Source organism: Ursus maritimus, unplaced genomic scaffold (assembly GCF_017311325.1).
Source record: "Ursus maritimus isolate PB19 unplaced genomic scaffold, ASM1731132v1 scaffold_9, whole genome shotgun sequence".
In the NCBI taxonomy this organism is placed as follows: Eukaryota; Metazoa; Chordata; class Mammalia; order Carnivora; family Ursidae; genus Ursus; species Ursus maritimus.
The window spans coordinates 73066155-73079255 of record NW_024427107.1 but is presented as its reverse complement, the minus strand read 5'-3'; the positions used below and the strand labels follow the sequence as shown (position 1 = coordinate 73079255).

Here is a 13101-nt window from a genome sequence, read left to right as displayed (position 1 = left end):
TGCAAGGGGTTCCCCTTCGCATCCTTGCCAACTCTTGTTATTTCCTGTCCTGTTAATCGTGGCCACTCTGACAGGTATGGGGTGGTATCTCACTATAGCTTTGGTGTGCAGTTCCCTCATGATGAGTGATGTTGGGCATCTTTTCATGTGTCTTTTGGCCATTTGTATGTCTTCTTTGGGAAAATATTTGTTCAGGGCCTCTACCCGTTTCTTAATTGGGTTGTTTTCTTGTTACTCACCTGTATGAGTTGTTTATTTCTAATTTCAGCCCACGTACTTTGTATGTGTGTATTTCCGCCCTTACACATTTATTGAGACTTGACTTACGGCTCAGCGTGGTTTATCTTGGAGAATGTTCCATGTGCAATTGAGAAGAATTTATAGTCTGCTGTTGGTAGTGGCACATTCTCATAGACAGGTGTTAGGTTTTGCTCGTTTGTAGTGCTGTCCGTGTCTTCCGTGTCCTTGCCGATGCTCAGATTTTATAATTGAGGGAGATGTGGCTCAGAGGCTTGAGGCCTTACAATCGCCCTCTCACGGTTACCTAGTTAGTAGGTGGGAGAGCAGGATCTGGGCCCAGCTGCTGTGACGGCATCTGCCTGCTCTTGAACTGCTCTGGGTATAATCAGATTCTTCCTACAAAGCTACTTGAAAAATTATTCTCCTTTATTAACTAATTTACTTTTGACTTAAATTTTTCTTGAACACATTTCCTCTCTTTTGTGTGTGTGTGTGTGTGTGTGTGTACACTGGAAGATTAGTTGCCTGTACAGTTTAATTTTTAAAAGTATTTAAGACTTTAATTAAACTCAGACTCTTAATACGAGAACATTTCTTCAAAAATCTTTCATTAAGAACTCCAAGTCCTCCTTTTTCTCTCTGTGCGAGTCCGTAAAATTCGAGGCTTCCAGAAGCTTAGTTTCTCTCTAATGATTTCTATTCAGGTTTAACCTTCACAATTCATTTTAAGTTGAGAGATACTTGAAATGGTTTAATTAAACCTTTAACTGAGTAGTAATTGATTTATTATTTTGGTCTCCCTTTATAACATGAAGTTTCCTAAATCCTTTGGTTTATTTTATAGCCTTTTAATCTTTTTTGCTCATGTAGGAAGTGGTCTGCCTAAGAACCTTTCATTTTCTCCCCTCTTCCCCATCAGATTTCTGGCTGCGGTCCAAGAAGAAAATGCCTTATGGAGAGAATGTGTGTGTGTGAGTGTGTGATTGTGTCTGAGAATGTGTGTGGGTGTGTGTTTGGGTGTGACTGGTGGGTGAGCATGTGTGCATACATTCGTTCATCCCGATGGTGGCTGGGACAGAGGGGCCTGCTGGAGCTGGAATCACGGGGTTCCCGGGAGAGCCTCATTTAGGGTTTTCCATCTTCTTCTTCTTTCAGACCTTCCGTAGGAACCCTTCTTTTATCTCTGCCTTCCCTCGCACTCCACTTCTTCGTTCAGTCATCATGCACCTGTCAGATGCTTGAGCGCTCTGCTAGGTGCTGAGAGCACAGGGTGCCCGGGGCGCTCTTCTGCTGGGCTCGTCTCCTGGCAGGTGGGTGGCAGGTAGGCAAAGAGGCAGTTTTGCAGGGCAGTGGGGAAAGTACTTCTCTGGGATCAAGGATGGACTGCCAAAGAGGGGGTCACAGAGTCTAGCATAAGGGTGGAAGTTGGCATCTAAATTTAAATCTCTGTGTTGTCTCTCTGGGACAGCTACCACGAATAGAGTCATTCTGAGTGTACACAGGCATTGCTGTCCTCAGTGTTCCAGACACCTGAAACCTGAGCCCTCCAGTCTACACATAGCAGCGTGGGGGTAGTTAAAGAGCACCCATCCTGGACTCAGGTAGACTCAGCTTCCAGCCCTGGAGCTGTCATGTGACTGCCACGGCTGGGGCTGGCACACAGGGTGCCTTTGTGCGGATTACAAAAAGGTGCCCCCATTCTGGGCTGGTGAGTTAGTAACAGGCTTTCTTTCTGGGTGAACAAGCAGAAAATGTGGTCAGGGCGGACGCAGCCGGTGCAACAGTGCTCAGCTCAGCTCGAGGAGCATGGCTCAGGTATTGGCCCCCTCCTGCCCTCTGTGGCACCTCACACAGGGCTCTGCCTGCACCACACCTGTGGAGGCCCTGCTGGTGGCTTTGGCAAGCAGCTTTTGTCATCTGTCAAAGGGAGATGAGAGGCTCGCCTTTTTTTTTTTTTTGAAAATGTTATGAGATAAATACACGTTAATTCGTGATGCCTTGGTACATGGTACGTGCACGTGTAGCCCCGACTTCCTGTTTCACCATCTGTTGTCTGGTTCAGGAGTCGGATCACACTGAGGCTTACAGCTTGGTGACACTGTCATCATTTTCCTGCAGCATGTAGAGGAGAGGTCAAATCGTATTATTTCTGTGCTCTGAAATTAACTGAACTGACATGAATGTGAAGTTCACCGACTCTTGAGGCAAACGGTGGGTTCAGAGCTTAGCTCTGCCAGTTACGTTTTCTGTGTCTTGGGGCAACTTGATCAGTCTTCTCAAACCTCAGCGTTGTCTTCCAGACCGTGGGAGTCACACCGACGCTTCCCACCGAGCTCTGACGGGGAAGTGTGCTCAAAGCACTTCGCGTGGTGTGGGCGCCGTGCGTGCTCGCTAACCCCTCGCTGTTGCTGTTGCGTGCGGGACGTTTCCACGTTGTTGCTGGTAACTCCACAGGGAGCAGGCGTGGGTGCCTTTGGCCTCCCCGGTGCCCCGTGGTCCGGGGCCGGCTGCGGTCTGTCCCATGGAGGGGATGCTGCAGTCCCCATAAACCTCAAAGGCTCGCGCTCCCTCGTTGCGGATGAATAATTCTTTGTCTTCTCGTTGCTTCTGGGCTCGTTGGACGTAAATGTCAGGGAGACTGACAGGCCCAACAGTGTTAGAGTTTCGGGATTTGCTTAAATTCTCGAGTTGGCGTGACTGGATTGAGCTGCAGAGTGAGGGCTTTTTCCCTGGTCTCCAGCATCTTGAAATGTGGCTGCCCCTTATTCGGTGTTGGCTTTCCTGGTGCGAGACTTCGGAATGGAGGAATCAAGGGAAGAGTGCTGTAAGGCGCGAGGGCCGGTGTGCTTCGGGAATCACATGATCTGGCCCCAGAGGACCGGGTGGGAAGGTAACAGTTGCTTCAGGGAACTAGTCCAAGTCAGAGTCTTAATGCGTATGGCCGTAATAATAAGTGGTTGCCATTTATTGATCACCTTCGAAGTACTGTGCTCAGCATTTTCATGGATGGCTTTTATTTATAGGGGACTATACAACAGAGAGTTTTGTGTTTATTTTTCACACGCGAGACGGCGGCGGGGGGGGGTTTAACTCGGGGCGGCCTGTCTCGCAGCGGGTGTGCTCTGCACTGCAGCACCAGCTCTTGCCATGGTCCAGAGCCTCCCCGAGGGCTACTTGACCCAGCGGAAGGAGCGGGCAGGGGAGAGGGAAGCCCGCGTCCTGGCTCTGTGAGCTCAGCAGCGGCTTCTGGAAAACGTGCCAAGCCCCTTGAACCTTCGAGTCCCTTATTTCTTTTCCTATTGAGGAAATTACATTTGCTGCATCCGTCTCTGAAGGTTTTTATGGGGATAAAATGAGATAAGAACTGGGAACGGGCCTTGCGCACTTGAGTGATGTACAAATAAAGGGCTTACGTTATTAGATTTTTAGTAACGTGCAGCTATTTTTTTCAGGGAGCTCATGTTGTCTTTTGATTGAATTTAAAAACCTTTGGCTGATTCTTCCCGTCCCTTGCTAGTTTTGGCCTTGGATCTGCAAGGACGATTCTCTGTGAGGAAGTTGTCCCCAAACTGTGGCGTTGGGGCAGGGTTGAGAGGTTTTGTGGTGGTTCCCCTCTTTCTTCCTTTTGGATACTGTGGATGTAGGAAATAGCTTTTCCTGCCATCAAACCACGTGTATTTACTTATTAAGTGTCTCCTGCACGTTCAGCTCTGTTTGCGATCCTTGGGCTCTGGGAATTCAACCTCAGGGTGTGTAACAGGTGGGGGGCGAGAGGGAAACATGCAGGCCGGAGGCTGTATCAGCGGTGTGCATGGCACGTGTGCCTCACACACAGACCAGCTGGGACGGCGTGGTAGGTGGACCTGAGGGTTTGAACTGGGGCTTGGAGTCTGACTGGGTGTGGGAGGTGGGCACAGATGGGGGGAGCAGTACGGGTACATAAAAAGACTGGGATTATCTGTGCAAAGTTAGGGAGGTCTGGAACATTGCCGAGCACTTGAGAGAGAGCACAGCTGTGGGTGCGTGCGTGTGCTTGTTGAGCCGTGTGAGGAAGGACCTAGAAAGCCAGGTCTGAGTGTTGTGAACAATGGAATGTTCTAGAGCAAGGTAGTGAGACAAGAGGAGGATATGAGCAGGAGGCCGTGGCCTGGGGTCTGTTTGTAGGGATCTAGGTGACAAAGAAATAGAGAGGGGGTTTCGTGGGCAGATGTCTTTAGGGGGACAAATCACAGAGGTCCTGGACAGACTGAACCAAGGAATTCACGGAGGAGGAAGGGGAACGGAAGACAAGCCCGTTCCAGGGTTTTGATGGCGAGGTTACAAGATCTCCCTTGCCCAGTTCCAGGGTTCTCTGCAGTTCTGTGAAATGTTTGTAGTTTGACAGCAGCACCTCTTTCTCAGTGCTTTTCAATTATTCCAAGTTCATTTACGAATATTTCATTTTTTGCTAACTAATTGGTCTTGAGCGTCTGCATTATGGATGTAGCAAGATGTAAGATTAGTTTTGTCACCATCGTGTTAGAAGATTTCCAAAGCTTTCAGGGCTGATTTTGTGTTTCTTCCTTGACAGCCAGATTGCGCATGGCTCACCGGTTTAATGCACCGCGATTTATCGGTGCCCACCGTGTGGACACCAGCTTAGGTGCTGGGGGTAACAGGGAGTCAGGACTAGGGCTCTGCCTGCAGGGAGTCCCCCGTCTGCGGGGAGAGAGACTCGTAGACTGCGGCTGTCTCGCACCCTGTGGCACCGCGGTCGCTGTCACGTGCTCTGCATGTCTCCAAGGAGAGAAAGCCGGGTGTCCTGCTGCAGTGAGCCTGCTGAACCCCAGGTTAGGGGAACAGTTGCCCGCAAGACTGCTGACCCCAGCCACAAGCTTGGGAGTCCCTGGGGCCACCCTCACTCTGACTAGCTAGCTGCAAATTCAGGGGACCTCAAGGACCATAATTTGCTAGAATGATTCACAGAACTCAGAAAAGCACTATACTTACGATTACCATTTTATACAAAAAGCATATAGGTCAGAACTAGACAAAGGGAGAGATGCATGGGCCAGGTCTGGGATTGAGAGGGTTCTAGCCATGGAGCTTTCGGTCATCTTTCTTCCCCTGTGGAGTCCTGGATGCTGTTGCCTTCTTCCTCTATATTATGTGACAGGACTCGAGTATGCCGAACCAGGGACACTCACTCCAGCCTTTGGTGTCCGGCTCGATGAGACGCTGCCCACGTGGCTGGCCTTCAGTCCCTCGCTCCTCCTGCAGGTTCAGATGAATACCTCTCTTCTCCGGTTCCCCCGGAGGGCAGAACTGCTCTGACTTGTCGCAGAGCCCCGTCATAAATCACGTTGTTAGACCGTCAGTGGCCCCAGCCTGCAGACAAACAGGCACTCCTATCAGACAGGACCTTCTGGGGGCCTAGAGGTCACCCCCCGTAGCTGAGGGCAGAGGCCAGACCGCTCTGGGTTAAGGTTCCTTCTTCACCACGGCTGTATCCTTCGAGCCTTTCAGAGGAGGAAGGCTGATGGACACGGCGGGATGCGGAGTGCCTGGTGGAGGTTGGCCCAGGCCGCAGACTCCATAACCTTCCGGCGTCCTGTGTCTGTAGTCCCGCAGACGTGACATGGGGTGGGTGTTTGAGAGCCCCGCCGCTGATTCTGCTTCTCTGCTCCTCATTGCTGCTTCAATAATTGGCGCGGTACATGCTGTTGGGAAGAGTAACAAGGAGAGAAGTTTTAATGACTGTGAGGTCAACCATTTGTCCTTGCTCTGTACATTCCTCTCCTTGCCATCTGCCCCAGCCTCCCATAGCTGCCGGCTGGACCTTGTGTGTGGACCTTGTTGTTCTCCCCCGTAAAATCCGGTGCGGGCAGCAGGGTCCCAGCGTCTCATGCCCTTGTTCGTCTCATCTGGTCTCTCTGCTTTCCTGTTGTTAAGTACTTTTCCCTCCCCTGTTCCCCGCCCCTCATCTCCAGCACGCCCCTCGACAGAGCGAGAAGGCAGTCACTGTGCGCTGTGCTGGTTGCCTGGCCAAGGAGGTCTCTGGTTTGGCTCACTTGGTCATTGTTGACCCCCCTTTGACCCTGCAGCTCTGCAGAAACTCTGTCCCTGCAAGGCCCCCCTCCCCCCAGCTCTTCCCCCATTCTGGCGCATGATCTCCCTGAGTTCTTGGGGACCCTGCGGCAAAGCAGGCTTTGTCCAGAGCCCCCATTGTCATGTCACTCTTTCCCTGCAGACTCTGGTCTCCCCTCTGGTCTCCCTGGTCTGATTTGGGAGCATAACAACCTCCTGAAAGGGTCCTCATGGTAGTAGCAGTGGGCAGCGTGGGTGATGCTTTCCTGTGCAGGCCTGTAGCCTTCAGGGAGGGGCCCTGAAGACATCATCCCTCTGGACATGACCATTTTCTCAGGATGATGCTGGAACCTAAGACCCCTTCCTCTCTGTTGCCGCTCAGATTTGGAGGACTGCTGAAACGCTGTACCTCAGCGGATAGGCCGCTAACACTGGGGTGTCAGCCAGACGGTGCTGGCTTCCTGCTTGCAATGTCTCGGGGTACCCGTCAGGTCACATGATCTGAGACCACGCCATTCCACCTTCACACACCCGGCAGCACGACTCTCCCTGACCCCGCTCACCCATCTTAATTCGCACCTTCGTTCTGGAGATGAATGCCTTAAACATGAGTGCTAATTAGGAAGAAATACAGGTTGAGAAACGATTTGAAACTTGCTCTAAAGCAGCTCTGAGCATGCCGTTGAACTCACCAGGTCGCTAGGAAACTCGAAAAATACTGCTATTGTCTTTAGTCCTGTAATTGGTAGACTTAGATTGTAATTATTTTTCTCTGTTTTATCAGAACAATTTGGCTGTAATAATCATGATGCCTTGAAATAATCTGAATAGTCGTGTAGCTCATTAAGAGCACGAAAAGCTCAGCAGCCTTTGCGAATCCTTTGCAAAGACGTCCTTAAGCGCTTTCTGAGAACAGGGTGTAAATGGACTCAGTGGTTCACTAGGGGTCTGATTCGTGAATCGGGGGGCTGCCGGTCACAGTTTAGAATCATCCCCACTTTACGAGAGAAGATGTGCAAAGGTTCTCATCAAATGGTATTTTTAAATCAGAATATTAGGAAATCGATAACGTGGTAGCATGTAGATGCGGAAACATGAGCCCTGGAGACACCGTTGGTAGCTGGTAATTTCCGCAGCTGCTTCATACTTTCCCGTTTTTCATAAAGTGTGAAACTGAACACATTCACACATTTGGAAGTTGGGTGCGTGCCCTGCACTGTCGCCGCGTGTGACTACATTGTGCCCTCTTGTTTCCTCGGTAGAGTTTTCGGTCATGAAGAGGAAGAGAGGCAGGCCCAAGGGCTCCACGAAGAAGCCCAGCGCCGAGGAGGAGCTGGCGGAAAGCGCCGTGGGTCCGAGCGAGGACAGTCCGCCGGCCCCCGGGGAGGGCAGCGGCCTGGCTCCCAGCAGCTTGGAGTGCAGCAAGTGCTGTCGAAAGTTCTCCAACCCTCGCCAGCTGAGGAAGCATATCTGCATCATTGTGCTGAATTTGGACGAGGAGGATGGAGAAGCAGGTATGATGCCTGAGGGCCGAGCGCGTCGTTTCCTAGGAAGACGTGTAAGTACTGACGGCAGGCTTTACCGTGTCAGTTACTACGGGGAAATAGAGTGTTTTTATACAAGTCTCACCTGTCTGGAAAAGTTCCTCGTTTTGACCGTAAGTCGTCTGTGAATTGAGGGTGTCGTGTGGTAGGCGGTGCCCACGGCGTGTGGGTCACGGGGGTACTGCAGTGGAGTTCTGGGGTATGCAGGGAGGGTGAGACGCAGTCTCTACCTTGGTGAACTTACGTTATGGGTGGGACATCAGGGTTGTATGGCACAGAATGTGAGTAGGGAATAAACTCTCAGTGATGGGGAGTCAGGAGGGAACCTGGTGTCGCTGTTTGAGTGGCACTGGGATTAGCGGAGGGAGGACGTCTCCGTGGGTGGACAGGGCTGTGTGAGTGCAAGTGCAGACGTTAGGATGCTCAGAGCCCCCGTGAGGGACCTTGATGAGCCAGCGGAGGCCGAGGGCTAGGTTGTGGCGGGCATTCTGGAAGCAAATGGAGTACTGGTGCTTCCTTCACATAGGTTCCTGGCTAGACTTCTGAAAGAGGCTGAAGGGGGTGCGAAGGTGAGCGGGGAGTGACGTCACCGCAGCAGAGCACGTCTCATGGGTGACCTTCTGGGGGAATGAAGTAGCAGCGCTGTCCTGGAGACGGGGGGCCTCTGCTGTGGGCTCTGCTGTCACCTGGTTCTTGTGCCACTTGTGAGTGTTCAGACGGCCCCACAGTTGAAGTTCTTACTGTGCTTTGTGCTGCGCTCAGGACGTCACGGGGGAGGCCGTTCTGTTTAAAACACAGGCTTTGGGATATGGCTACCTGGGTTTGAATCGCAGCTGCACCAGCCCTTACCAGCTTCCTTCTGCCTCCGTTTCCTCATCTGTAAAATGGGAATAAAACGCAGCACTGTCTCATGGTTGCTTTGAGGATTAAATAAGGCAGGGTTTACAAAGTGCTCAGAACGGCACCTGCACATGAAAAGCACTCAGCAAGTGTTAGCTGTCGCTTTCTTCGCAGCAGTAGGGAAACAGTACTGGTGTCCTCCTTCCTGTTTCATAGATAAGGATAGGTAGACTCTGGGAAGTCAGGTCATCAGTTAGCAAGGGGACCTAGCCTTTGAACCTCCATTCTCAAGTCCTTTCTACAAATACCTCTCAGCAGTGAAGCAAGACCATTGGTGTACAAAATCCTCGCAGAGATTAGGGGAAGAATTGAATAACTCATCACCGGATACTTACCAGACATCTAGGTTGGTGGCCAAGGCTCATTGCCAACATCCGTGCAAACGGTAGAAAATACGAAATGTTGTTCTTTCCTTTGAAGAACTGCTCTCAAGGTGACTATGTGAACCCTTTCTAGGCTGCATGGGCTAATGCACATAATGGACGAGCATTCAGACGAGAGAAGTCAGCGGGAAGGCAGCTGTCCCACGGCAGAGCGCGAGTCCTCAGTGTGTGACATGTAGGCAGGAAGTGCTGTGGTCTGGTGCCCTTGTGGCAAATAAAGGACTTCTAGAAGCGAGATGGTTGAGGGAGGAAGGACTAGAATGTACCTCCTTGCCCCTAAAGTGCTAATTTCTGGTGGATATATCAACCACTGGCTCTGGATTATGGAGTTGCCCCCCACGCCAGGCATACCCCCCACTCTCTTTTTCTCACACAGATAGTTAATGGTGGTTGCATATTGTTTGTTTATTAAGTTTTTGCTTTAATCCCGGTGTAGTTAACAGTGTGATATTAATTTCAGGTGTGCAATATAGTGATTCTTACATCACCCGGTGCTCATCACATGTGCCCTCTGCAGAGGGCATCCCCAGCCCCATCACCAAGTTCCCCCGTCCCGCACCCATGTCCCCTCTGGTCACCATCAGTGTGTTCTCAAGAGTTAAGGGTCTGCTTCTTCGTTTGTTTTTTCTCTTTTTTCCCCTTTGTTTTGTTTCTTAAATTCCACATGTGCGCGAAATCATATGGTGTTTGTCTTCCTCTGTTTCACTTAGCATAATACTTTCTAGCTCCACATCATTGCAAATGGCAAGAGTTCATTCTTGTTGATGGCTGAGTAATATTCCAGTGTGTGTGTGTGTGTGTGTGTGTGTGTGTGTGTGTGTGTGTGTGGAGAGAGAGAGAGACACCATACCTTCTGTATCCATTCATCTGTTGATGGCTGATTGGGTTGATTCTGTAGTTTGGCTATTGTAAATAATGCTGCTGTAAGTATAGGGGTGCATGTATCCCTTTGAATTAGTGTTCTTGTATTTTTTGGGTAAATACCCAGCAGTATGATTGCTGGATCCTAGGGTAGTTCTATTTTTAACTTTTTGAGGAACCACCATGCTGTTTCCCGAGTGGCCACACCAGTTGGCATTCCCCATGGTGGTTGCATTTTCATCAGAGGGGCCCCGCTGTAGCCTTCAGAGCAGTCCGTGTGTACCTGCCTGAGTCCTGAGAATCTGACTCTGCTCATTCAGTGCTGTCGTCTTGAGGATCTGTTTTATTTTTGTGCCTTCACATAATTTATCCCGTCAGACTCGTTCTGGGAGACTCCTGGGCTTTTTGTACAGTTACGGTTGGAAACCAGGGATCTTTGGCAAAACATTCCTGCTGTTGCTTCCTCCAGAGGTCAGACCTGGGTCTAACTTGGATGCAGCCTGAGAAGTTTGCTCAGATCTGTTAATGTTCTGCACTGCCCTCAGGGTTTTCTTCCCCGAACAAATTTTTTCAGTGTTTCCCTTTCAGGGTAAAGTGCAAAGTCTGCTCCTAGGCATTCAAGACCCTCAACAAAAGGATCTTTCCATGGGGCTCTGCAGCATTATTTTTCTGTGTCCTGTTGTTTGCAGTTGATGACATTGAAGTTATTTCCAGCCTTTTGCTATTGTAAATGTTGCTTTAATAAATATTTCTGTATGCATATAAGTGTGTGTATATGTCTATGTGTGTGTTGTGTGTGGTTGTGTATTAACATTCATGTACATGTGTATTCGTAGACTTATACTGTTATTTTCGTAGGAGAAATTCCCAGAAGTATAACCCCTGGGTCAGAAAGTATATTACATATTACCAGATCCACCCCCTGCCCCAAAAGCTCACAGGAATTCAGATTCCAAAAGTGTCTGACAGTGCCTATTGGATATTGACATTTTTTTCTTTTTTAATACCTGAGATGATACAGAAAATACTAAGAAGAAAGTAACAATAATCTAGAATCTCACTGCCTAGGTCTATCGACTATTCCCTGTATAAGAAGAAAGATCCTACTCAGTGCTGTGTACACATATGTTTTTTAGAAATGGGGTTATACATCATGTTGTGATCTTTTTTCACTCACTAGTGTGGCCGATAAAGTTTTCATGTCAGTCTTTTTTATTTAACAAGCTGTTCCATAGCGGTTTCTGGATACTCACTGTCTTACAGCTGTTAGCTTGCTTACAGCAACCTTTAAGAAGTAGGCAGTGGTGTTATTCCCGCTTTACAGAAGAGGAAACTGAGGCACAGAGAGGTTCAGGAGCTTGCTTAGGTCACACAGCCTGTATGTGGCGGGGCTGGGTTCAGGAAATGCAGATTTTTGTCATTTTTAAAGGCCGCCCCGCATTTCACTGTAAGCATGGGCCATGCGTTTTCCTTCATCAGTTTCCAGTTGATTGACATTCACGATTGGTTTTAATTTTTCTCCCTGATTTAAAAAAAACAAACCACTACTCAGGTGATTGGTCTTAAGCATACATTTAAATTTTATTATTTTATTTGTACTCATGCTATTATTATCTTAGGCAAATACCTAGTAATGTAATTGCTGGGCTAATAAGGGCATATTTTACATTTTGACATGCACACACGTTGCCAAGCTACCCTGCAGACAGCATCTGTCAGTTACTTCCCCGACGCTGGCTCCTACCCGCCTTGGTCCTCTTGATCCTGCACTCTGTCAGTCCTCAGCTCTGTCTGTCTCTTATGCCATGGTTTCATTATTTGAATTAGCGTCTGTGTGGTCATGAGTAGACCCTCTGGTTATAGGGTTACCGGGGATTTGTGTTTTGTGCGTAATTTGGGTGTTCCTTGCTTGTGCCCTCTCCTTACTACACCTTTAGGTCACCATATGTGCAGAAAGTATTCTCCACAGTTTATCATTTGTCTTTTCATTTCATTTGTAGCCTTGCTTTGTTTTCTTTTGCACTTCACTGGAGTTTTAAATATCTGTTGTCACTGGTGTCGACTGTTCCTTTTAGATTTCTTGCCCTTTTCATCATAGCTGAGAGCACTTACCTATGCCGCCAAATAATAAAATACATGCTTCGATCTATTCCTCTGTGATTTGTATGGTCTCATTTATTACCCATGTCTTTGATCTACCTGGAAATCGTGTTTTTGTGAAAGTTGTAAAGTAAGACAGGTCTATCAGTAAACACGTGCAAAGGAATTATTTTAATAAATGCAATTTGGGAGGTAAACTATTTCAAATCCTAGGGTCTAGAAATAATAAGGGTCTGGCTCAAAGCCTAAAAAACCCTTTAAAAAATAAAACTTCATATTTTGAAAATAATTACAGATTCACAGGAAGTCGCAAGGATTGTAAAGAGAAGTCTGGTGCCTTAACCCCGTTTCCCCCAAGCGTTGCCTCGTACGTAGCTATGCAGCACGACATCAGAACCGGACAGGGACGGTGACGTGTGTGTGCAGCTCCGTGTCACGTCATGTGGGGGACATGCGTTCCTGCTGCAGAATCGCCCCACCCCATTCTCAGCAACCAGAGATCTGTTGTCCAACTCGGTAATTTGGTCATTTCAAAAATCTCGTGTCCGTTGAATCACATGGTATGTGACCTTTTAAGATTGGCTCAGAAACCCCCCTTTTCAGACTCACTTTCATCGTTTTACAGTCGCGGGAGTTGAAGTCCAGAGGTGATGATGATCCGGAGTCACACACCTCATCCGAGGTGGGGTTGGGGTGCGTGCAACCCCACAGCGCCTGCCTCCCGCCCTGTGGCCAGCCCTGCCGTGGACCACATCCGTGTCTTCAGGCCAGCCTCACTTCCACCTCATGGATGTAGATTTTACTCATTTCAGTGTACTTCTGTCAGCTTTTTCACTAAACTTATAAGAAATGAAGTCACCCCCCCCCCCACATGGTTCCGATGTTTCTTTTCTACTCTGTAATTAGTTAGGCCGTGTCCCCCGCAATGGCAGACAGGAGCAGTCCTTCCTAATAAGATTATCAGCTGCCTCCAGTAATAAGCTGTAGAGAAAACAGCCTCGTGTTCC

At 49.0% G+C, this 13101-nt stretch overlaps 1 protein-coding gene across 2 annotated transcripts in view; it reads left to right on the top strand.

Annotated features, from left to right (window-relative positions):
• Positions 1 to 13101, top strand: part of ZFAT (zinc finger and AT-hook domain containing) — a 206638-nt gene that overhangs the window by 56177 nt on the left and 137360 nt on the right. For both annotated transcript variants that reach the window (XM_040626166.1, XM_040626167.1), the window contains exon 3: positions 7569 to 7820. In XM_040626166.1, the coding sequence (XP_040482100.1) occupies positions 7569 to 7820 (252 nt within the window). The remainder of the gene's footprint in view (positions 1 to 7568; positions 7821 to 13101) is intronic.